Source organism: Anas acuta, chromosome 2, assembly GCF_963932015.1.
Source record: "Anas acuta chromosome 2, bAnaAcu1.1, whole genome shotgun sequence".
Lineage (NCBI taxonomy): Eukaryota > Metazoa > Chordata > Aves > Anseriformes > Anatidae > Anas > Anas acuta.
Window position 1 is genome coordinate 44,183,127 of NC_088980.1, and position 22,420 is coordinate 44,205,546.

The 22,420-nt window shown below is 43.4% G+C and overlaps 2 protein-coding genes across 10 annotated transcripts in view; both read left to right on the top strand.

The window, feature by feature from the left end:
- Positions 1-1,584: 1,584 nt before the first annotated feature.
- Positions 1,585-7,040, top strand: GGCT (gamma-glutamylcyclotransferase). Of its 3 annotated transcripts, XM_068674516.1 has the most exons (4): positions 1,599-1,760; positions 2,893-3,038; positions 3,785-3,920; positions 5,629-7,040. In XM_068674516.1, the coding sequence occupies exons 1-4, from the start codon at positions 1,602-1,604 to the stop codon at positions 5,776-5,778; spliced, it is 591 nt and encodes a 196-aa protein (XP_068530617.1). In that variant the 5' UTR covers positions 1,599-1,601; the 3' UTR covers positions 5,779-7,040. The 3 variants fall into 3 exon arrangements, with proteins under 3 accessions (XP_068530619.1, XP_068530618.1, XP_068530617.1); XM_068674518.1 differs by lacking the exon at positions 3,785-3,920 and having other exon boundaries at positions 1,585-1,760; XM_068674517.1 differs by lacking the exon at positions 5,629-7,040 and having other exon boundaries at positions 1,590-1,760; positions 2,893-3,042; positions 3,785-3,922.
- Positions 7,041-7,421: 381 nt separating this feature from the next.
- NOD1 (nucleotide binding oligomerization domain containing 1) overlaps positions 7,422-22,420 on the top strand; it is a 38,450-nt gene continuing 23,451 nt past the window's right edge. For 4 of the 7 annotated variants that reach the window (XR_011093960.1, XM_068674508.1, XM_068674512.1 and 1 more), the window contains exons 1-3: positions 7,502-7,560; positions 10,007-10,102; positions 12,395-12,733. Coding sequence is in view for 6 of the 7 variants with exons in the window: in XM_068674508.1 (XP_068530609.1) it covers positions 12,518-12,733 (216 nt within the window). In the remaining variant the exon portion in view is untranslated. Of the gene's footprint in view, positions 7,561-7,682; positions 8,907-10,006; positions 10,103-12,394; positions 12,734-22,420 lie in introns of those variants that run through there. The other 3 variants (XM_068674510.1, XM_068674509.1, XM_068674511.1) reach the window with 3 other exon arrangements.

The following is a 22,420-nucleotide window of genomic DNA, read 5'->3' on the forward strand; positions in this document are numbered from 1 at the left end:
CTGCTCCTGCCACTGCTCTTTCACTCTAGAGAAGGCTCAATATTCATTACATACTGTAAAAAAATGGAAACCTCAATAGACCTCTTTGGAAATACCTTCCTGAGTGATTAAATACTTAGAATTGCAAGAGGCAGTGTTTAAAATTGATTTTCCCTCTGTATGTTTGACTGTAATTTTGCTAACTGTGCACAAATCCAGCCAAAAGCTCGGGGACAGCCTCCTCATTTTGTCAGTCATCTGACTTCATTTGTAACTCTCATGCCTAGATTTGAATAGCATTAAAAAGAACACAAGATTTAGGAGAAAACTGTTTCTCTTTGTTCAAAAATATATACGCTATTTGAATAAAAAATCACTGGAATTGCTGTTGAAACTCTAGGTGTTGGGAAAATAGCATTTTTGTACAGAATTTCAGGTTTCAATAACTTAAAAAGTGTTATGAAAGGCTCCTTGTTAAAAAGTCTTATGAAAGGCTGGTGTTTTTTTGTTTTTTGAACATCATTTTGAGATTAAAAAGTGAAAATTGCTACACACATCACAATTCATACACCAGATTTTCTGCTTAGAAAATGATGCCAATGCTGGCTCACAAGCGACAGCTCAGAGCAAAACCTTAGGGGTTGTTCAGCAAGCACTAGTGTGTGGGGAACCTGGCGTCCTCCAGGGACGCTCCCCAAGGCAGAACTATGGGGTGGGTGAAGCCAGGAGGCTCACAGCAAGTTCCTCCACTGGGACGTGTGCTGTCCCACAGCTGTGCTCACACGGCAGCCTTTTCTGAAGGACAGGTACCACAGCCATCTCTGCCTATTTTCTTGAACCCAGCAGAAAGTTCGTGACTTTGAAACCGCTTTGCTTTCTGTCATGTCTGGTTGAAATCAGCATTCCTGATGCTACTGGCAGAAGACAGAGGCAGGTTTCTCTATGCAGAGTTCAGAGTAAGCAGGGACACCTCCCACCAGCCCAGGCTGCCCAAAGCCCCGTCCAGCCTGGCCTTGAACACCTCCAGGGATGGGGCACCCACAGCTTCTCTGGGCAGCCTGTGCCAGTGCCTCACCACCCCCTGAGTGAAGATTTTCTTTTTTTTTTCTTATATCTAATCTAAACCTACCCTCTTTTAGTTTAAAGCCATTACCCCTCGTCCTATCACTCCACCCCCTGACAGAGTCCCTCCCCAGCTGTCCTGTAGCCCCCTTTAGGCACTGGAAGACCCCTATAGGATCTCCCTGGAGCCTTCTCTTCTCCAGGCTGAACAACCCCAACCCCCTCAGCCTGTCCTTACAGGAGAGGAGCTCCAGCTCTGAGCACCCCTGTGCCCTCCCCTGGACTTGTCGTAGTTAAGCCCACATCCTTCTTGTGCTGGGGCCCCAGAACCGAACGCAGCGCTCCAAGGGCACTTATCCCTATTTAATGCTGCTTAGGGGAAAACAATAAATAAATAAAATAAATGGAAAACTGCTGGACAGGAAGGCTCAGAACCACACTTTTTATTTAACGCATTTAATGACGAATTACAATTTTTACAAGTACCCCTGTAGCCCCCCCCACTTCCCTCCTCAGCACCGCCCCAAAATGGCGGCGCACCCCCCATCCCCTCCCAGCCCATGGCGCCATCACCCCCGCGCCGCCCCTCCCGCCGCCGGGGGGGGGGGCGTCCCGGGGGCGCGATGGAGGCGCTGTACTTCGCCTATGGCAGCAACCTGCTGCGGGAGCGCCTGCTGCTCGGCTCCGCCGCCGCGCCCTGCGGCACCGCCAGGCTGCCGGTGGGTGCGGGGGGACGGCTGGGGGGGGTCTGCGGGTATCGGGGTGGGCTGCCCAGGGTGGAGGCGGCATCCATGGAGGTGTTTAAAGGAGGTTTAGATGGGTGGCGTGGGTTAGTGGAGGGCTGGTTGGTGGTGGGTCAGGGGTTGGGCTCGATGGTCGTGGTGGTTGGAGGCTTAATAATATGAAAATAGACTGCAAAGCCTCCGTTTGTTTTTTTTTTGTAAGCCTCCAGTTGCTCAATTTCTGCAGCCTTTTCCCGTATGTGTTAGGGCATGTGACAAGAAGGTAACATATCAGAAAGCAAATGTGTTAATGTATGCAGGAGGCATGGGTTTCAAATCAAAGTTTTCTTACAGCTTAAAAAGGGGATGGACAGAAGTAAGCAAAGCCGTGAGGTTTTGTAGTTGTATTATTATTATTATTATTATTATTATTATTATTATTATTACTTTGTTTGGTTTTATAATGACTTATGCCTTTGCCAGTTTTTCGGTTTGTTGTTGTTATCGATCAGGTAGTCTTCCTCCAGGCTTTTTTCTTCCCCTCCTTTACAGTTAGTGAAAGGTGTACAAGTTGGAAAGGAAACTGGGCCTCTCTGAAGTCAGACGTGAAATTATACTGGAAAAAATGCAAGAACAAGTTACTGTATTTTGTCTGTATGATAATATTTGGTATTCCTTATATGAAAAAGAAATACTTGATTTTGAAAGCAATGTTTTGACATGCAGCACTTGAATAAGCTTACTCAAAGAGGCATATACCTTGACTTAAAAATACCCAAAAGTGTTCCAGTTGAGTGAGGAGATGGCATACAACACTGGAAAATACACAGGAAGGTATTGTATGCCTGGGCACTTCTATTAGCACGTGAGGAGAAGACTTACCATTTTGGAGGCTTATCATCACTATTTTCCTGGACCTGTCATGGTAGCATTTACATCTTAGAACAGCACCAAAACCTCATGAGCTGAAGCTGGATCAGATCCTGGCTGCGTGACTGTGAGTTCTTCCTTCTGTGGCTCCAGCTGACTTCTTGTAGGCTCTGTTGTAGGTGCCCCCTTCATGTCAAGAATAACCAACAACCCTTATTGTTGAGTGAAATTGATTTTTCTGCATTGGTTTCATTTGCAGGACTTTAAGCTCGATTTTGGCCATCATCAAGGCAGGACAAGTCCCGTCTGGCATGGAGGTACAGCTACCATTGTTCAGAGCCCTGGAGACGAAGTATGGGGAGTAGTGTGGAAAATGAACACTAGCAATTTAAGTTCACTGGATAAGTAGGTGACTTAACTTTGCCATCTTCTGTTACTTTAGAGAGCAATTTAAAAGTAGTAGTGTTGTTTGTTTGCTTGCTTTTTGTAAAAAGCAGGGTGGAAGCTTTTGCTGGGATAAAGAAGACACTGGATTTTAATATGTGAATTTCACTCTATAGTGCATTTATTGGCTTCTAAAATATTTGAGATTAAAAGTGCCTTGTTTTCAAGCAAAAGCTAATTTAGTGTTTGTTTGTTTTTTTGTTTATTTTTTCATTTTGCTTTTGTTTTTTCCTTTTTGTAATGATAGTAGAATCATAGGCTATCCCACGCTGGAAGGATTCCACAAGGATCATCGAGTCCAACTCCTGGCTCCACACAGGAGTATTTATTAATTCTGATAATCTTGGCTGGATTTCTCTTGTGGATTACAAGACTTGCACAGTACCTGAATCACAAGCAACACTCTCTAATCTCACAAGTTATCTGCTGCTCATCTTTCTTACATTGTTAAAATGATGACTAGGGAGCAGCATTCACTTTTAGAAGCTTATTTTTGGCTGTGAAAGCAGTTAGCACAAAAAGTACCAGAATATGTTTTGCTTTAATTATTTTTCTCTAAGTCATTTAACCATGAAGATGAGTGTTCTGCTCTGAATTCTTTTATGTTAAATGCATAGGTTTAATTGCACAGTTTGTTTGAAAGATGTAAGATGCCTTTTACCCATGCTTCAATTATTGACCGTGAAAGAAATATATGTCCTTTGCAGGCAAGAGGGAGTTGCAGATGGAATTTATGTCCCAATAGAAATTAACGTCCACACTCCAGCAGGAAAGGTTCTGACCTGTCGAAGCTACCAGATGAGGGACTACGTCCGTGGTCCCCCTTCTCCCCAGTATAAAAAGGTAGGTGTTGTGTCTGGAGAGAATGAACAGAAACACGTAATGCAGTACTTCTGGCCTGTTTAATAAGGACCTTATTTGCGGTAGATAAAAGGCATGAGTAATTCTAATGTAAAGGTGTAACTTCATCCTTGTGCAATCTACTAGTGTAACGATGCTTACTGAGGACTGCCAGCTCTTAAAGATCGACTAAATCAGTTTTATGTTGTGCTTTACATGAAGCCTCTGTTTAACTCATGAATTAGTTATGACTGACACCAGGATTTCTGAAGGATGCCAGCTCCTTTCCATACATGCAGCAATTCTCTATTTAGGAATGAAAAATTAATGCACTCCACTGAAAGGACAGAGGGAAGCTTCTGTGGGGAGCATACAGCACCTGGCTTGTAGTCCTAAGGACGTGGGTTATTCCTATTGCCTTATAAATTATCTTACTATCTTCTAATGCACGAGTCCACCTGCCTCTTTTTACCAGATCAGTAGATTCACAAGATCTCTAGCACCACTGTAAGGCACTGCAGGGTTCTCACTTGACAGCTGGGGAGGCAGAAGTGTTTCAACACCGTTCTGCAACTCACTGACTCTGTAGAGACACACGGCCCAGTCACGGAGCAGGCCTGACCTGCTTAGCCTGTGAGATCTGATGCAGGACTAGCTTCAGGTGGCATGGCTGCGTGTCTGGAACTGTGAATTGTGCAGTTACTAGCAACTGCAGGCAGACATCGCTGTAACACGTTGACCAAAAGCAAAGAAACAGGGCTTGAGCCTGTGAAATCCCACGTTCCTCTCTCAACTCCCACAAATCAGCTTCCAGGAGCATAGCGAAGGCCTGCTGCTGTGGGATTTCTTAAGAGAAAGCTTGCTTAGAAAGCAAGCTTTGCTGCTTCCTGTCAAAACAGATCTTTAGGGTTTTTCAAGGAATTAGTATGTGGAAACTGCTGCTGCGTGTGAGCTCTCACTAGGATGCCGTGAGAGCAGACTTCCAATATTGGCAACTTTATCTAGTTAAACATTCTCTCCTGCTGTTGTCAGCGTTGGTTTGTAGTTCTCTTTTTCTCCCCCCACCCTGCCCTGGGTTATTTGTTTAACCTAAGTTAACCAGACAAGAGGTCTAAAAATTTAGTACAGGTATCTGTACACAATGAGCTACATCCATCTACTGCAAGGTACTTTTTGTGGCAAAGTTTATCCCTTCCAAACACCACATCCTTGGATTTCCTGGTTGTTGAATGTGTGAAAGAATATTTACACTGGTGTCAGCTTTTAAAGTCTCTGTATTTATCTTTCTTCGTTTCTATTTGGCAACTTGCTAGTGCCTCTTTCAAGCCTTGGCTCCTACAGCCTCCTCTTTTCCTCTCCCTGTCACTTAGATTCTCTTGCACTAAAACTTAAGGGTTTGGGGTATGTAGAAGGAAAGCTGCAGTAACAAACTCTAAGGAATCTGTTTTCACTAAGCTAAGTATCTGTTTCTGTTACTCCTATAACCTGTTTAGGTATTCACTGTTGTGCTTTGGATTTGATCCGAATGACTGAATTAGCAAGTTAATTGTGTCTTGGGCACATTGGCAGCATTTCAAAATCTTAGGGGTCTCCCTTGGTGGTACCTGTTTTTCTCTTGGTCCTTTCTGTATGACTAAATGTTTGGAGGGATCTATCCCTCCTAACATTATTATTGACTCTTTTTTTTTTTTTTTTCCCCTTTTGACTATAGGTTATCTGCATGGGTGCAAAACAGAATGGCTTGCCAACTGAGTATCAAAAGAAATTAGAAGCTATTGAAACTAATAACTATGCAGGACCAGTGCCAATCTTTGAAGAAATTGAAGCTGCTGTTAAAGCAAGTAAAGCAAATTTTGCATAGAACACCTTTGCACTTGCTTGGCCATTCACCTTGATTTGGATCGTTCTCCTCACTGTGCTGATCAGCGGTTTCTTTGTTTATCAATAAAATCTGAGTTTGCTGTGCATCTACAGGAAGCTGTTAGACATAATTTGCCATCTGAAGACAAACTGACATTGATAACTTCTTTGTTTTGTATGTATAGCTTAAGTACACACTGAACCTTTTGCAGACTTGTAAATTATCTTTCTGTAACTCTCATGGAGCTCTGCACACAAACTTACGCTATGTTTACAGACTTTTTTAAAAGAAAAAGGTCATCTTCCTAGGTTTTGGCATCTGTTACATTCTAAGGAATAAGGGCTGCAGGATCAGGCCCTTTGTTCTTAAGTTACCAAGAATTTCAAAGACTTACTAGAGTGTAAGGTAGACTCAACTCTAAAGCAATACTAAACTTTTTTCTTTGCTGCTTCTTGTAATGGTCTTAAAGCCCAACCTGTCTGAAGCTGTGGAGTTCCCATTTACATAGCTAAAAATATTCCTCTTCTATTAACTAGCTCCATGTTTTTAAGTGTTAGCCTGAAAGGCAACGCAGGCCTGAAGATTGCATTCAGTAGAGAAACTTAATCGAAGTAGAACAGCCTCCCTCTTTCTATAGCTGATAATCAGCATAGGTGTACTAGTGAAGTACAACCAGCAGATTTTAAAGAAAACATTTTAGATACTTGAAGTTTTAAAAATTACTTTAACTGTCTTGGTACTTTTCTAGGATTTGGTCTAAAGTCCAGAAAAATCAGCAAGACTTCTGTGAATTCATCTTAGCACGTTTTGTCTGTTAAATCACAGATTAACAGACTCAGTCTTTTTTTCCACAGTTGCAACAATTTCCTACAAAACTGGAAGCACTTGTAAGGTTTACAGTACTTACCAGTCTTTACGGTACTTGGCAACCCCTATAGTTAGTCTTCGGGGACGGGGAAAAACAGACAACCTGGAACATGTGAAACAACTGAACTTTGATTTATTTTCTGTACTGTAAGGTATATCCAGTGTCACTGTGTGACTGCTTAAATGGAGAAATAAGAATGTAATAAACTTACCACGTCTTCTCTGCATATTTTGTCTTCTGTAAACTTCTGCCAGGGATCTGTAGTTACTGTCCTCATGTCGTATGACTGTTCCTGGAGTTGGGCACTACAACTCTAAAGCAAAACATGATACTTTCTATATTAGCACTGTCTGGTCTGAGATTGGAGTAAATAAAATTGCAATTACCAAACCTCTCCCGTGCCTATTCAATGCGTGCTTCAAGAATATGTGTCACTTACATAAGCTGGAGCTGATGATGTGGAACTGTACCTGACAATTTTTGCACTTTTAATAAGTGAAAGTGCAGTATTAAGAGGTAAAAGTGTGTGAAGCTCAGCTCCTGGATGCCACAGCCACTTGTTTTATTGGGTCCCCACCAGGCTCTTTGGGCACTTTTGAGGGGGTATTTTACTGTTGCAAGGAGCAAAGGGAAAGTAAACACCTGGAAGGAGTTAGGAGGGATACTTTATGCCTGCTGCTGAGGAAAAGGGGGAACTCAGGGGGACGGCGAAAGCCTCCTCCCTCCCTGAGGAGCCAGCGGGAGGCACAGCGATGGCTCTGAAGGAGAAGCCGCCTCCGGCCATGGCCGTGCGGGGAGGAGCCGCTTCTGGCCGGGGAGGGGGCACCGTGTGCGGGGCGGGAGCCGCCTCAGGCGGGCCGGGGGCGGGGGAAGCACCGCTCCTCCCTGCCTGCCCTCCGTCCCGGCTCGCCGCGGTGAGTGCAGGGGACGGAGAGGGGAAAGGGGGCTCGGCGCTGCCGGCGGCATCGCTCCCTCCCCGCGCCCCCTGTGGGGGCGGCCGCCATGTCGCGGCGGGCGATGGGGGGCGGCGAGGGCGGGGGGGGGGGGGATAATTAGAAAGCTTTTTGCTTGCCGCAGAGCTACTTGAAGGGCTGTGAGTCCCGCTGACTCACACGGGAGTCGTTTAGGCCTCGCTGTTTTGCCCAATTGAGGCAAAAATAAGCTAAAAAACGAGCGGGGGAGGTGGGAGCTGCTCGCAGGAGGGTGTGGGGGGGTCTGCCACGCCCGCACCTTGATGTCGGAGCATCCGCAGTGTCCTGCCAAATCGTGCCTCCTTCTTATTTATTAATTCTTTTCCTGAAACATGCCATAAAGGAGTTATCAGGGAGCCCCATAGCATCTTTTTTGGCAAGGATTTGGTACCAGGGACTCCAAGCCTGGTAGCTAAAGCTCCATTTGTTTAAAAGTGTAGTATTGGGAAAGGCAGCAGCAAAACTCAAGAAGGATATAAATATTTCTTTAACAGCCTCCGCCTTTTAAGCAAAAGCTTGTCAGGTTACCCGATGGAGTTAGAAATTATTTCTTACGTGTTCTTTATTACCTGTTGCTCTTCAAACAACTAGAAGGGGCAATAAAAGCTTACGCTAAGAGTTAAAGCGTACAGAGGGGGGGGGGAAATCACTGAAAGGTGCTGATCTCAGTGACCCCAAAACCACAAGAATTGTAATGGATTTACACTAGTGTGATGTTGATGTATGGCTCCCAGGACACGTATTGATATTCTGTAGCATCGATTATGATAGTTGTAAATGGGAGTATGATTAATGGGTTTTAACTCATGGATACAGGTTATCATTTTAAGATCAGTACAGGGACTCTCTGCAACCTCAAGAAATGCACAATTTGTGCTATAAAAATAAAGGGTGTTTTTTCTTACCTCTGGGAAATAAATGAATTACATCACTTCTTGTCATGACTTCCCATGTAGTATTCGTGCCCATTTGCTTCTAATATCTGCACGTTTTTACTGTTCTCGTACCGCGTAAAAGAGTTAAGCTTCTTTTAAAGTTGAGGTTTCAGTCAGAAACAACTCTGAAATTAACGCTGTGTGGAAATAAGTTCTTGTGTATTTGCTATGTTCAAAAACGTTATGGCATGGATGAAATAAGATGTGGATAAGCAGTCTGTTTTCTGTTTCTCCCAGTGGTAGCAAGTACTTGAGTTTGGACTGGCCTGACTGAGTCAAGATTACAGCAATTAATGAAAAAGCATGCCAGGATCTCCAGTTCTCCCTTTGCTGTAACGACCCTGCACTGGGATGGTGAGCACTGCAGGACAGCTTTTCTCAGGAGACAAAGCTGACTTGAAGACTCAAAGGGCTCAGATTTTCTTGTGAGAGGGGGCACTATTTTCATAGAGCCACCTCCTAAGAGTAACCACACTTTGAATACTACAAAATAGTCGTTTTGATAACTACAGAAGAAACCTTCTATTGACTGAGTTTTTCAGGTCTTTAGAAATACACTTGTCTGGTCTTAAATTAGCTGCTTCGGAGGACAGCTCCTAATTAATTTGTTCCTTGTATTGGCTTTGCTGCTTCTTCCTACACAATCTCCTTGGGAGCAGCGAGCTCAATAAGGAGTTAATTATTAAGTTTACCCAAATGTGGAATTCTTTTTAGCTACTCTTTAAGACCCTTCAGCCCCTCTATACACAGCATTTACATTGAGTAAAACCTTTTTGTGATAAATGTTGCTGCTACCAGTAAAACAGAGTATTCTTCGCTGCCAGAGGACTTGCGGCACTGGAAATTGAACAGGCACAGTGGTTTTGTTAGAAGGAAAGCAGGCAATCTTCGAGAAAAAAGGATATGAGAAGGGCAGGGCCAGGAAATATAACTATATATGCTTGTGCAATGCCGAGAGTTTAAACAGAGGGAAGTCAGAAGAGCCACTAAATAAAAGTGCCAATACCTTTTCTTGGAAGCTATCGGCACTGCTGCAGGTTATTGACATAAAACTTTGCTGTGAGCACTGATACTTCTGCTGTATCTCTTACTATGACGCATTTCATTTCCCTTTTTCATTTCCCTCTTTATTCCTGGCCTGATCCCCGTCTTGCTTCCTCTTTGTTACTCTCAGTTTTGCAGGCCTGTGATAAGCAGCCCTTGCTAGTGTTGCTGTTGCTTCTCACATTGCTTCAGTCCCCACTGATGCTTTATTTGGCCAAGACTGTCTTCTGTCTCATTTGCTTTTGCAATTGATGGGTGAGCACTCTGCTCTCTGCCTCCTTTTAATTCCTGATAGTCTGTTTTCTGTCCTCTCCACTCGGCTGAAGCTGTTCTCAAAGAGGCTCACTTAATTTCCTCTACAGCATCATTGGCAGCCTCTCGAGTAAACCTTTATTTTTTCTTTTTCCCAGCAGGAACAAGAAGCCCATTCTGTTCCCAGAATCGAGGCTTTGCCCCATATGTGTCTGTCTCCTTGTCTCCCCGTACCAGGCTCCTGCTTTGCCCAGGTATCACTGTTCTTGCCTCTCTCCCTTCCTCCTTAGGTGGTCTGCTGATTCAGGTGCTTTACAGAGCAGGCAAATCTTTCTGTTCCTCCCCTTGTGTGTGCCCTTTGTACAAACCTCAGTGCTCATGTTCAGCTGTTGCTGTTAGAATCTCTGTTAGATCTCTCTTTATCGTAACTTAGTGATACCTTAAAAAGGACTGTAAGAAGCTCAGGGTGGCTTTTAGAAACGATTTCATTCATTAGGCCTTTCAGAAATGGAATGGCTGTTAAATGAGGCAGCGGTTCTCAACAGAGGATGTTTTTAGACCTTAGTGCACGGAGGTGTCCCCACATGCATGTATGCCTCAGCCTTTTCTTCCAGCATCCCCACGACTGATGCACGGGATCCAGCAGCTGGAGTGCCTGAGATAAGAAAGAAAACATTGTACATGCTCCGTGGTCTAGCAAGTGGTTGCTTTCAACATAGACTTCTAAGCCACATAAGCGTTTACCTTTAAACATGCTAGCTGTGTAAGCTAGCATTATAAAGCTAACAGAACCTTGTAATGGGAGACTCAGTATGTTGTAACCCTGTGATCCATCACTCAAAGAGGCCATTGTAAAGCACCGTGGAAGCTGGGACTCTTTCCAGAAAGAGACGATAGACTTGCAGATAAGTCTGATACCTCATAGTGTCAGCACGTTGGTCTCCTGCTTCCAAAAACCTGAAGCTAGCAAAGCAGAACTGTGTATGTCTGAGTCCTGTGGGGAGTTTTTCTGAAAAACTAAGCACATTCCCACACTGATGAGGACCTGTAGGTGCTGCTGCACCTAAACCAGCTACTGTAAAACATTTTTGTGTTTGCTTTAGTCTGGGTAGGACCCGAGGTTTCCTCATGTAGCCGATCCACTTTGTTACAAACATGCAGGTACCTGCCTTGCTATTAGCTGCCTGTGCCAGGAGATAGGGCTGTTCTAACTTCAGGCGCTCAGCTCTTCATCTGACGTGACATTTTCTTTGTCTGGGGATGGTGGAAATTTTCCATTTTTCTTATGAAAAGATACCGGTGAAAGTTACTGTTTTCTTCAATACTGAGTATCTTTTTTTTTTTTTAATCCTGAAGTTAATATTACTACAGAAAATATCACTGAGTACGTCATCGTGCGCGGGTTTAATATTGCCAGCTGTAGCTTCCCCGTTCTGCCTTAGTGCTTTTTCTCCCTTTCTCCCCTGATGCCTTCACCTTAAATGCTTTTCTGAATCCTCTCGTTTCTCCACTGTCTTGTGCTCTAGGAAGAAAATGTGCATTAGGATAATGTGGTCCTAGAGCAACCAAAGCAAGCAGGAGATGTTGGGTAGGAGCAGTGGCTTGAAAGAGAAGTGTTAGTGTCTGTGTTGCCTGTGCTTTAGAGGTGACTCGATCTCTTTAACCGAAAGCTTGCAAAAGCTCTGGAGGAAATGATGTTTTCAACATTTGTTTGGTCTCCGTGATGGAGTTCAGTTCTGAAATGAGTTTTCTTAAAGAAAGGGATGTGCCTGCGTGGCTCCTAGGCAGCGGGGTGACTCAGGAGTCAGCCTCTCGACCCGCTGGGTCATGCGCGTGGTGCACTGCAGGGCTGATCTGTCTGAGCAGATGCAGTCACTCACTCGTGGTAGGAAAGCCAGCTCACTGGGTCACGTCGCGTTTGGTCGGAAGAGCTCTGCTGTTTTGGGGTTGGCTGCGACCCCAAACGGTTGTGCCGGGGATGTGCTTTGCTTTCCTTCAGCCAGGGCTGTCGGGGAGTTCACAAGGCCTCGCTTCTGAGGACAGTCACCCTCTTGGCAAAATTTTACACAGAGGCTTTCGTTGTGACCGAAGACAAAGGGAATTGCTAGTAGAAATTAATTCCTCCTACAGAATTAATTGCTACGAAATAGAATTTGATTCCCCTTTATTTCCTTGTCGAGCTGCGTTTGGACAGATGCCCTGCTTTGTCTGTTGAAACACGAAAAGCTAATAAAAATATTCAATTATGCACGAGGAACGGGCAGTTAACAAAGCAGATGCAAGCGTTGTTGTTTGAGGCAAGCTGCACCGCAGTATTTATATTACAGGGGAGACTGCCTGCAGTAGTTTTTGGTTTGTTTCTTTTCCAAAAGCTGAATAAATGTCTGGAAGTACATGAGGAAGATAACAGGTTGTGGGTTTTTTTTTTGGATAAAGTTGTCAGTGGTGTTGTGCAGAGGCTGGAATTACTCTTTGATGGCTACCTGCAGGATGTATCTGCACAGGATAGCGTTTACATTGAGGCTCTGTGCAATTTACTTTTACAGGCTCGGTAACGTGAAGGACAGATCGCCCGTTTCCCTGAAGCTAACCCCGAGCTGACTCCTCACTGCAGCCAGCCAGCTTGCCAAAGATGAGGCTAGACGGAGCAGCTTCTTGCTGTCTCGACTATGGAAGGCCAACTTTGTGCTAACTTGGAGATTTCCTTGGAAAAACCTCCAGGAGCAAGCCCGCCATCCTGCATTGCTTTGCTGAAGATCTACCGAGAGCTTCTGGTCAGTAAGATCCGAAACACGCAGTGTTTGATCGACAACTTGCTTTACAATGAGTACTTCTCCACCGAGGACGCCGAGATTGTTGTTCAGTTTCCAACTCAAGCAGATAAGGTATTGTTTTCATTTCACTAGCCAACCTGAACTTTCTGTTACTTTCAACTTTACTGTTAGGTTTTATGAACTTGATGTCTTTCCCAGTCTTTGTTATTTTGGAGACTCCCCACCCCATTCCTTCTGGACAAGCATCTCCACCACTTCTCTTTCCAGCCCTGCTGGCACTGCTCGTAAGCCTGCTGGCAGCTGCCAAAACGAGCAGGTTGGTAATTGCTGCTCTGTATCCCCAGCTGCAGCTTTGTCCTCAGATAAAGAGGTGGCCACCGTGGCTGTCAGTGCAGCTTGCTGCACAAGAGCCTTCATTATAATGTAGAGTATTTTAAGGAAAATCTACTTCAGGAAATGTTTGGACGTGGTAAAGGTTTGTAAAACTGATATCTCCTGGCACGCTGGGGTTTGGAATTCATCTGTGGGCATCAGGAGCAAAAATTAATTCCTGTTCTTTTGATAGGAGAAAATCATCAGGTGTGCACAGTTGCTCTGTGTGTCGTGACCCAAAACAAGCTCCTCGTTCCCCAACCAGTCGTGCAGCTTCAGAATAGTGTCACAGTTAGGGGCAGGCAAACCGTAAAGAATTCAGAGAGCTTGGACTTGCCTAACAGTGCAGATTTTCATAAAATAATCATTCTTGCTGGCGAGCTGAGACACTAACACAGTACTCACTGTGTGCAAGGTCAAAGCTGAATAAATGCACACTGTACCATCATCCCCTTTTCTTTTTGTTCAGCATAATATACATGCTTGTTGTAACAAAGCTGAGGGGGAGGCCGTGCACCAGGACTCTAAGGAGAGATGGGGAGCAGGCCACAACAGTCAGTGAACTGGACTCTGTGGGAGCTTGTCTGGAAGGGTTAAAGTTGTTTTTCAGAGCACACAAATTGTCAAAAAAATACCATGATTTTGCTGTGTCCCGTGTAACTCGCCCTGCTTTACTCACACAAGGCCATAGTCTCTAGAAACCCCTTGCTTGAACTGAATTCTTGATTCATTCTGATTCAAAGATCGAAACCGAAATTCCTTTAAGTGGTATATTCTTTATTGCAGCGCTGGATGCACGGGGGATCTCTCCACCTATCGTGCATACCCAAAGCAAAAAGCAGTCTTGAATTTATACAATCAATCTATCAATATTCTACAAGCACCTATACATATGCATTACCTATCCCCGCCTTCCCTCGCTTCTCATGCTAATTAGCCTTTTGGCACCTTGCGCCTGCGTAGAGCCTTCCAAGAATTGTGGGCAGGGGTCTTTGGGACGTGGGCAGGGGTCTCTGGGAGGAAGACCCCGAGTCTTCCTCACAGTGTACTTTTCACCTTTGGTCAGGAATCTGCTGAATTGGCATGTTTCTTAATTGCGAGAGCTGGTTGTTGCCAATTCTTCCGTTTGTTGTATCTTTATAATGAATTCCAATGTCCAGTTTTGAGATTTATAGTCCTTACGTTTGTTTCTCTGTCCGTCTGCCGCTTCCTTATCATGAGTTTCAGTGTCTTGTTTCGAGATATACAGTCCATGTGTGGGGATTGTCCTTGCCTCCCCAATGCCTCCCCAATACCTCCCTAATCAATCCCCCCTTTTCTTTTCCCATGCAAATTCTTTTGCATCAGCCTAACACTACTAATGTGATTAGAGAAATTTTCGTTCCCAATCATTATGATATGTACCCCTCAATACCTTACCATGCACATCTGTCAAGGAGGCTAACATGGACATTCGTTGTAACAATTTCCAATTCCAAACAAGTAATACAAAAGACAATATTAAACTTATACCAACTAATATCAATAAAACAATAATTGGGTGACTCAGTGTGTTCAAAATCCCAGTTGCAGTTGGCGACCATCCAAAAAGTGTATCCCACCAGTTGTGACTTGTGTCTCGTTTCACTCTTTGCAAAACTCTGCTTATTTCCTTTGTATCATGATGGACAGTAATTAGAGTCTTCTCTCCATTTTCCTGAATACCTTTTAAAATTCTAATCAGGTCTTGGTGTTTAACTAGTTGCTTCACTAGTGTGAGGTTCATCCCAATAGGTGTAGGTAGTAACTTATGATACATTGTGTTGTTAGACTTGATCAGCTGGTGGGATACCACTGGTGCCAAATATTGAAAATCACACCCGACGATTCTAACAAAGTTACAAATACAAAAATTAGAATGATTTTTGCTATGGAGAGTTATATTCTCCTTGTCTATTTCTACAAAATCACAAGCAGTTCTTAAACACACGCACCCTTTACCAACATATACAAGCACAGTCTTTTGACTAGTATTTGGATGAATTTCAAAGTGGCAGATACCTTGCTCCGTGTCAAAACATACGTCCTGAGCATCAATTGTATTACTTTCACAAATAAATCCTTGTTGTTCCCGGGTAACACATGATTCTAGATTTACGGACTGCCATTTCCCATTCTCCATTCGTGCCCATGTTCTATGCTCTGAAGGATAAAGCACTGTCTTCTCATGGTTTAATCCTAGTGCAAGGATTGGGTGTATAACATAAACTGTAGCATTACGTATAGTAAGCACGAAGGCAGTAGCCATGTTAACAACGGGATCATAAGTAAAATTCACCAGGGTCCACCAAGACTGGAACTTCTTCTCAAAATCATTGGCATTGTCCCAAACTGCCTTTCGGATTTCAGCTGGAAAAATGCCTTCACTTCCTTCCCTACTAATCAGGGCAGCCGTTGCCTGCAACCATAACTGTGCTTGCATACAACTAAGAGCTAAGGATACATTATCTTGAATCATACTAAGTGCATCTATTATTAGTTTGTGGTCTTGGTCTTCCGCATTTTCCCATTTCGGTAACACCTTTGAAACTTGCCATTGGCTAGTTCCCAATGCCAATAAGGATGATTGCAAGGGTTGTTTTAATTTTGTCAAATCACTTGTTGCTGTGGCTAGCTTATTCATTAATATTTCTGAATCAATTCCATTTAAAATTCCTAACCCTGTTCCTAGCATTCCAGTTAAGTCTCTTCGTGTCCTGCCCCTGAAGTGCACTTGCTTCTGTGACCATATTGTCCAGTCTTCAAATGATGTTCTTAAGAAAGGAGAACAGGCTGGTTGAACTGCTGAGATGTTGATTTGTATTAGCAACTCAACACGCTTGAGTGACCATTCTGGATTAAATAACAATTGCTGTTGGCCCGTGTTCCTTACTACATATGGGCCAGTTTCATAAATTTTGGGTTCCAGTTTGATTAGAGGTGGGGTGTGGGTTGTAGAGGGTCTCACTGTTGTAGGAAGTGCCGCATATATTGTAAAATTTAACATGAGGCCCTCACCATTATTGACTTTGGACTGTTGGCCATTATTATTATTCCAAAAACAGCTGATTTCTACATTCTCTGTTAATGTAAAATTATACCAGCAATCCAATTTACCTGGGCGAATACAACCCTCTTGTTGTCCATTTTTGGAAATCGGTTTAACCAGAATCCCCGTTGCTTTCTCGTCAGTCGTTCCATTAAACATTTGACACCCTATTTTAATTTCATCTCCTATGGTTCTTTGGTGTGTCCACCCTTCCCCTAATTTTTGCCATTCTGATGGTTTATATAAATAGTTAACATTTGTTCGCCAGATGACCATGACTGATAACCTTCCATTAAGATTCTTATCCTCTGTTGTTACGGCTTCAGTCCAAGGCCACCCACCATTCTCTATTGTCACAGAGGCACCTTCTTGAATCACAATTACAAATATAAGCCATAAAAACAAAACAATTCTCTGAACAAATCTTCTGCCAACCATATTACCAAATACTCTCAACCTTAATGTCCTCATTTTGATCGACTAAGCTTTAGTTTCAGTTCATTGTCACCTGGTGTTACTTTCCAAGGAGCTCCTGGAGCCTTCTTCACTCGGGAATAGTGGATCCAAGCAGCTTGTTCTCTAATCTTGATAGCAGTGTGAGTTGTCAGCAACACTTGATACGGTCCATTCCATTTTTCCTCTAGGGGTTGTCCTGAAAAAGTCTTTATATATACATAGTCCCCAGGCTTAAAGGGGTGGATTGGTTGATCCAGCCCTCTAGCTCTGGTCCCTAACACAAATTTATGTACTTTATTTAATTGTTTTTGAAGTTCAGTTATATAAGTATATAAATATTCTGATCCCAGCTGCGTTAGATCCTCCCCACTAAATAGAAATTGATATGGCCTTCCATATAAAATTTCAAAGGGGCTCAAATTCTCTTTTACTCTAGGTTTAACTCTAATTCTGAGTAATGCTAAAGGGAGGGATTGAGGCCATGACAAATTAGCCTCTTGTCCGATTTTAGCTATTTGTTGTTTAATTAAATGGTTCATTTTTTCTACCTGTCCACTTGCCTGTGGTCTATAAGGAGTGTGAAGATGCCAATCTATCCCTAAAGCCTGGCTTATTCGCTGAACAATCTTTGCACCAAAATGCGAGCCTCTATCTGAGGAAATGGTTGCTGGGATCCCGAATCGGGGTATTATTTCATTCAATAATGCCTTAATTACCTCCTTAGCCTTATTAGTTCTGCAAGGGAAGACCTCGGGCCATCCCGAGAAGGTATCTGTTAAAACTAATAGGTACCGATACCCCCCTTTTCTTGGTAGTTCCGAGAAATCAATTTGCCAATGCTGCCCAGGATAGTTCCCTTTATCAATGACACCAAATGTCACCCTATTTCCTGTATTGGGATTATGACGCATACAGGTGTCACATTGTTGGGTTACCTGCCTTATTGTGGTATACAGATTTCTTGCTACCAAGACTCGATTTAATAGTTTATACAGGGCATCGGCTCCCCAATGGGTTTTATTGTGTTCCCCCAAAACCATAGGCCACACCAAATTAGAGGGCATAACAACCCTGTTGTCCTTCAAATGAGCCCACCCATCAACATTCAGCTTCCCTTTTAGATCCTCGATCAACTTTAAATCTTCTTTTGAATATTTAGGAGCCTGTCCTTTCTCTAATGCCTGAATTTTACCGTCTGGTATTAAAGCAAGCACTTCCACTTGGCCTCTTTCCGCCGCCCTTCTTGCCTCTTTATCAGCCAATCTGTTCCCAATCTCAAAGTCGGTGGATCCTCTTTGATGCCCTCGGCAATGCATAATAGCCACTTTTTCTGGTTGTTTTACAGCCTCTAACAATTTTAAAATTTCTTCAGCATGTTTTATCTGTTTTCCCTGAGCAGTCAGTAATCCACGTTCTTTCCAAATCGCTCCATGAGCATGTACCACGCCGAATGCATATTTAGAATCTGTCCAAATATTTACCCTTTTTCCAGCTGCCAGTTCCAATGCTCTCGTGAGAGCAACTATCTCCGCCTTTTGAGCTGATGTTCCAGGGGGTAAAGGCTTAGACTCAATTACCTGCTGAGTAGTTGTTATAGCATATCCAGCTTTACGTTGTCCTTGTGTAACAAAACTGCTCCCATCCGTGAACCAAGTTTCTTCCGCATCTTCCATGGGCTCCTCCTTAAGGTCTGGTCGGCTGGAATACACAGTCTCCATAGTTTCTAAACAATCGTGAATCACAGGTTCCGCCGGAGCATCACTAAGAAAAGAGGCTGGATTCACAATATTAGTTATCACAATTTCCACATCGTCCTGTTCTACCAATATTGCTTGATATTTCAAAAATCTCTGAGGAGATAACCAATGAGCCCCCTTTTGTTCTAAAACTGCTGACACAGTGTGTGAGACAAACACTGTTATCTTCTGCCCCATTGTAAATTTCCGGGCTTCTTGTATATTCATAATTACGGCTGCCACTGCTCGCAGGCAGCCTGGCCATCCTTTACTTACTTCATCCAATTGTTTAGAGAAATAAGCCACTGCCCTTTTGTAAGGTCCCAACTTTTGTGCTAGTACCCCTAAGGCCATACCCTGTCTTTCATAGGAGTATAACCAAAAGGGTTTAGACAAATCTGGTAAACCAAGAGCTGGGGCTCGCATCAACTCCATCTTAAGCTTCTTAAAGGCTGCTCGGGCTTCTCCTGTCCATATTAGTCTTATGCAGTTATCTTTAATTAAATCATACAAAGGCCTTACAATTAATCCATAATTGTTGATCCATAATCTGCACCAACCTGTCATTCCTAGGAAAGTTCGTAATTCTTTAACAGTCTGTGGTTCTGGGGTACGACAGATTGCTTCCTTGCGTTCCGTCCCCAGTTCACGTTGTCCTCCTGAGATCTCAAATCCTAGGTACGTCACGTGGGTTTGAACCAACTGTGCCTTCTGTTGTGAAACCCGATATCCATTCATTCCTAGGAAATTAAGGAGGCTCACCGTCCACTGTATGCAGCTTCCCCTGTCTTCGGTAGCAATCAAGAGATCATCAACATATTGCAGCAGGACCCCTGCAGAATTGGGGGCTTCCCAGGATTCAAGTTCCTTTGCAAGTTGATTACCAAAAATCGTAGGGCTATTTTTAAACCCCTGAGGAAGCACTGTCCATGTCAACTGGACTTTTCGTCCTGAGTCAGGATTTTCCCATTCAAAGGCAAAGAGGTTTCGGCTTTCTGGGGCCAAGGTTAAACAAAAGAAGGCATCCTTTAAATCCAGTACGGTAAACCAGACCAACTCGTCCCTTAACTTGGTCAATAGCGTATAAGGGTTTGCTACCACAGGGTGTATGTCTTCAGTGATCCTGTTTATTGCTCTCAAGTCCTGTACTAACCTATAACTCTTCCCATCCGGTTTCTTAATTGGTAAGATGGGAGTATTATATTCTGATTCACACTCGACCAGTAACCCATATTTCAAAAACTTATATATTGTATCTTTTATTCCTCTTCTATCTTCTATTCTAAGGGGGTACTGCTTAACCTTTACTGGCTTCTCTCCTGGTTTTAATTTTACCACTATTGGTGCAGCATTCTTTGCTTTCCCAGGGACATCAGATTCCCACACCCCTGGATAAACCTGATCCTGGATTTCCGGAAGGGTTTCATTAAAAGAATCAGTTTGGATCAATACCAAACTTAGTGCACTTATAAGTCGGTCTTCTTTTACTCTTAACTCTACCCTTCCCTTTTCAAAAACAATTTCAGCTTCTAATTGCTCTAATAAATCCCGTCCCAATAAAGATCTAGGAGATCCCGGCAAATACAAAAACCTATGTATTCCCATTTGCTTCCCCAATTCATATTCTAATGGCTTTAAAAAGAAAGCTTTTTCGTGCCTACCCGTTGCCCCCACCACTGTCACAAAATCTTTATCTTCTGGCATCAACTTCTGATTTAACACTGAATATGTAGCTCCTGTATCTACTAAAAATTCTACTTCCCGACCCAATTTCCCTAGCTTAATTTTAACCAGTGGATCTGCTAGGGTAGAGTCCCCCGGTCTCCTTCATTGTTTTGTAGCCATTAATAGCTTATTTTCCTCTTGCCGCTTCGGGCATTCCCTTTTCCAGTGTCCTATCTCTTTACAAAAGGCACACTGTTCAGCCCGCAAGGGGAGTCGAATTACCTTCCCCCCCCTTCTCCTGCCTCGAAAAGATTCTTCCTGCTTTCGCAGGGCTGTCACAGTGGCTGCTGCAATCGTCTCACCTAACTTTTGCCTTTCATTCCCCTCACGATTTCTAAACACTCTCCAGGCTTCTTCTACTAATCTTTCCAAATCCCTTATGTCTGGTTCTTTCATTTTCTGAAGTTTTCGTCTAATATCTTCCGCCGATTGACCCAAAAACAGAGATACTAATTGAAGTTTACCCCCCTCAGAGGAAGGGTCTATAGTGGTAAACTTCTGCATTGCTGCCCTCAGCCTTTCAAGAAATTCGGATGGGGTTTCTGAGGTCCCCTGTTTTATTGTATATAGTCTTGACCAATTCACAGATTTAGGTATTGCATTTTCTAAAGCAATCCTAATCCATTCTTGATATCTTTTTAGCATTTTATAATCATTCTCATCATTATAATCCCAATTGGGGTCTGCCCTAGGCACATGTACTTCCACTGTGCCGGGCAGGGCTCCCGAGGCTACCTGGATTTGTACCTGCGTTCTAGCAGTTTTAACTATTAGCTGTTTCTCGGTTTCTGATAATGCAGCCAGCATTATCTCTATATCCTTCCAATCCGGGTCTAAGTTTTTCACAATCAATTCAAATCTTTTAGCCACCACCTCTGGATCATCTCGATACCCTTTCACCGCCTCCTTCCAGGCATCTAGTTCATTAGTTGTGAAGGGTACTTTAATTCTAGCAGGTCCATTAGCTCCCATAGCCTGACGCAGAGGGGCTTGGATTATTGGTCTTATTTTACTTCGTGTACGAGCAGTTATCGGAGTAAACCCCTTAGAGTCTATGTCATTTCCAGCGCCTTCAACTTCTATTCCAGCACCTACATCACCATTTATAGGTGGTAAAACATAATCTTCCATCCTTTCTTCTGGCTCATTTAATTTTAAACACCTCTGCCCAATGCTACATGCTGAACAACACCTCTTTAATTTCCCCACTCCATCCCTTCTCATATCCTTTTCTATCGATAAAATCAAAGGGTCTTGTGGGGCCAAATTAATGCCACACTCCTTCTGCCATTCTGGGTGGTTTCTTAGAGTAAAAAAACATATCCGCATATGAAACTTCATCCCATTTCCCTTCCCTCCTTAAGAATAACATTAATTGCAATAGCGTGTTGTAATTCAAGGTCCCATTTTTGGGCCATTTTTCCCCTTCTTGTAATTTATAAAGGGGCCACCACTGATTACAATATTTTATCAGGGTTTTCTTATTTTCACTTCCACCCGGAGCCCCCCCTATATCCTTCCAATGACTCAAAATACAACCCAGCACACTTTTCTTAGGAATTTCACTGCTTACTCGCCCCCCCATTTTCCAGTTTACACTTTCAGAATACACGTGTTACTTACAAAAGTGTATCACAAAAATGTATCACTCACAAAATTACAGGCACGCAATATCTTTCAGTAGCGATGTCACAAAGCTACTATTACCAGCAATATTGCTAAAATCACAATAACAATAGTCAGAGTCAAATTCCACATGCAATAAGTCAGAAAACCGAACTGTGTAACACCGTAACGATATCTCTCTTATAACAATGCCACGAACCTACTATTACCACCAGAAAAATAGCCAAAATCACAGTAACAATAACCAAAGTTAAATACCATACTCCATGAGTCAGAAAACCGAAATAGACAACACAATTCCAGATGGACCTTAAAGCGAGCTCTTTCCTTAAGGTCCCCAAATATACTTATGGTGCTTACCACAAAGTATATACCAAACGCTGCCTCGCAGAAGATCACCTTCTGACTTACAGACAGTTCCAGATACAGATGGACCCCAAGGTCCCCAGATATACTTGTGGTACTAACCACAAAGTATATACCCAATACTGTCCTGCAGAAGTCACCTTCCGACTTACTGGACAGTCCCAGACGACCGGTCTACCAGAAAACCAAACCAGAATAAAGAATATACTCACTTACAATGATGGGGTCCTTGTCTGCCTCCGCAGTGATCCGGTGAGTCGAGGAGTCCCTCCGGGAAATCCCGGGGGTACCCTAGGGAGTCCTGTCCCCAGCGGGTCCTGCGGTCCGGCAGAGAGGTCGTCCCATCTGGGGTGCCAGATTGATTCAAAGATCGAAACCGAAATTCCTTTAAGTGGTATATTCTTTATTGCAGCGCTGGATGCACGGGGGATCTCTCCACCTATCGTGCAT